This window comes from Hylobates moloch, unplaced genomic scaffold, assembly GCF_009828535.3.
Source record: "Hylobates moloch isolate HMO894 unplaced genomic scaffold, HMol_V3 SCAFFOLD_12617, whole genome shotgun sequence".
Taxonomy (NCBI): Eukaryota; Metazoa; Chordata; class Mammalia; order Primates; family Hylobatidae; genus Hylobates; species Hylobates moloch.
This window is the reverse complement of record NW_026664892.1, coordinates 1-1,746: the sequence shown is the minus strand read 5'-3', so window position 1 is coordinate 1,746 and position 1,746 is coordinate 1. Positions and strand designations below refer to the sequence as shown.

Genomic DNA, 1,746 nt, shown 5'->3' with positions numbered 1-1,746 from the left:
TTATGCAGATTAAACTAATCAAGCAGAAAGGACAAACTCAATTTTGATCCCACTGAATTTGCCACAAATATTGTAGAAAATATTCTCAAGGACTTTACAGTTGTCTACTTTGATTGGCACATGGTTCATACAACAGTATTTGTGTCAAGGCACATCTTACTCTTCCTTGGGAGTCTTCCTCTGTCCACTGATTTTGTAATGACTGTTGACCTTCGTCGTCACCTTGTGGACTTCAGCTCGAACTTTGGCTTCCATATATCTCCGTGAAGTATAGAGGTCTTCCATGCCAATTTTAATTCCCGGAAAGGAAGAAACCCTTTTCTTTGTGTGCATACGAGTGGACCTTTGCCCTTGGTGAGGGTGAGGAGAGGAGAAGGTGAGAAACCTGAGGGCAAGAAGCTGTTCTTTCCCTTTCCAGGGCAAACTCATTTCCACACTATGGGGACTGCAACAGAGCCTTACCTTCCTGGCTACGGCTATTGGACCTCCAGGCTCTCCGATGTACATCGGTGGATCTGTCATGTACATTTCGTGACTTTAAGACAGTCTTCAGGAAAGACACCTAGGAAATAATAATTTAAGAATGACGGCCTGGCGTGGTGGCTCATGCCTGTAATCCCAGCACTTTGCGAGGCCGAGGCGGGTGGATCACGGGGTCAGGAGTTCAAGACCAGCCTGGCCAAGATGGCGAAATCCCGTCTCTACTAAAAATACAAAAATTAGCCGAGCATGGCAGCAGGCACGTGTAATCTGCGCTCCTCGGGAGGCTGAGGCAGAGAACCCTTCGAAGCCGGGAGGCAGAGGTTGCAGTGAGCCCAGATCACACCACTGCACTCCAGCCTGAGCGACAGAATGAGACTCTGTCACACACACTCACACACACAAAAGAATGACATGAGGCCGGGGGCAGTGGCTCTCTCCTGTAATCCCAGCATTTTGGGAGGCCGAGGTGCGCAGATCATCTGAGCTCGGGAGTTCGAGACCAGCCTCACCAACATGGAGAAACCCTGTCTCTGCTAAAAATACAAAATTAGTCAGGCATGGTGGTGCATGCCTGTAATCCCAGCTAGTCGGGAGGCTGAAGCAGGAGAATCACTTGAACCTGGGAGGAAAAGGTTGTGGTGAGCTGAGATTGTGCCATTGCACTCCAACATGGGCAACAAGATTGAAACTCTGTCCACCCCCCCCCAAAAAAAAGGCCAGGTGCGGTAGCTCACGCCTGTAATCCCCACACTTTGGGAGGCCGAGGCAGGCGGATCACAAGGTCAAGAGATGGAGACCATCCTGGCCAACATGGTGAAACCCCGTCTCTACTAAAAATACAAAAATCAGCTGAGCATGGTGGCACACGCCTGTAGTCCCAGCTACTCAGGAGGCTGAGGCAGGAGAACTGCTTGAACCCAGGAGGCAGAGGTTGCAGTGAGCCGAGATCACACCACTGCACTCCAGCCTGGTGACAGAGTGAGACTCCGTCTGAATAAAGAAAAAATGACATGAATATACTTCACACAACTGAACTGTACACGTCAACATGGTTAGACGGTAATTATCATGTTATAAGTATTTTACCACAGGTTAACATGTTTCACAACTTGAAAAGGAAGTAATTACCTCCAGCTCTCTGAGTTCTAGAATTTGTAACATTTCACCCCCTGCTCCTTCCTGATCTGCACTGGAGCATCTTCCTTCTGTCCCTGCCCTACTCAGAGTCCACTTTCCCTTCCCTCACATCAGCTTCATTGAGGC

General features: G+C 49.0%; 1 protein-coding gene across 1 annotated transcript; it reads right to left on the bottom strand.

Moving 5' to 3' along the window:
- Nucleotides 1-59: 59 nt before the first annotated feature.
- On the bottom strand, nucleotides 60-862 carry LOC116465865 (putative nuclear pore complex-interacting protein family member B2; the record flags this gene model as incomplete). Its single annotated transcript, XM_032148792.3, has 3 exons — nucleotides 60-350; nucleotides 463-562; nucleotides 744-862. Coding segments are annotated over 3 exons (413 nt in total), but the record flags the coding sequence as incomplete, so codon positions are not given.
- Between the last annotated feature and the right edge of the window lie 884 nt (nucleotides 863-1,746).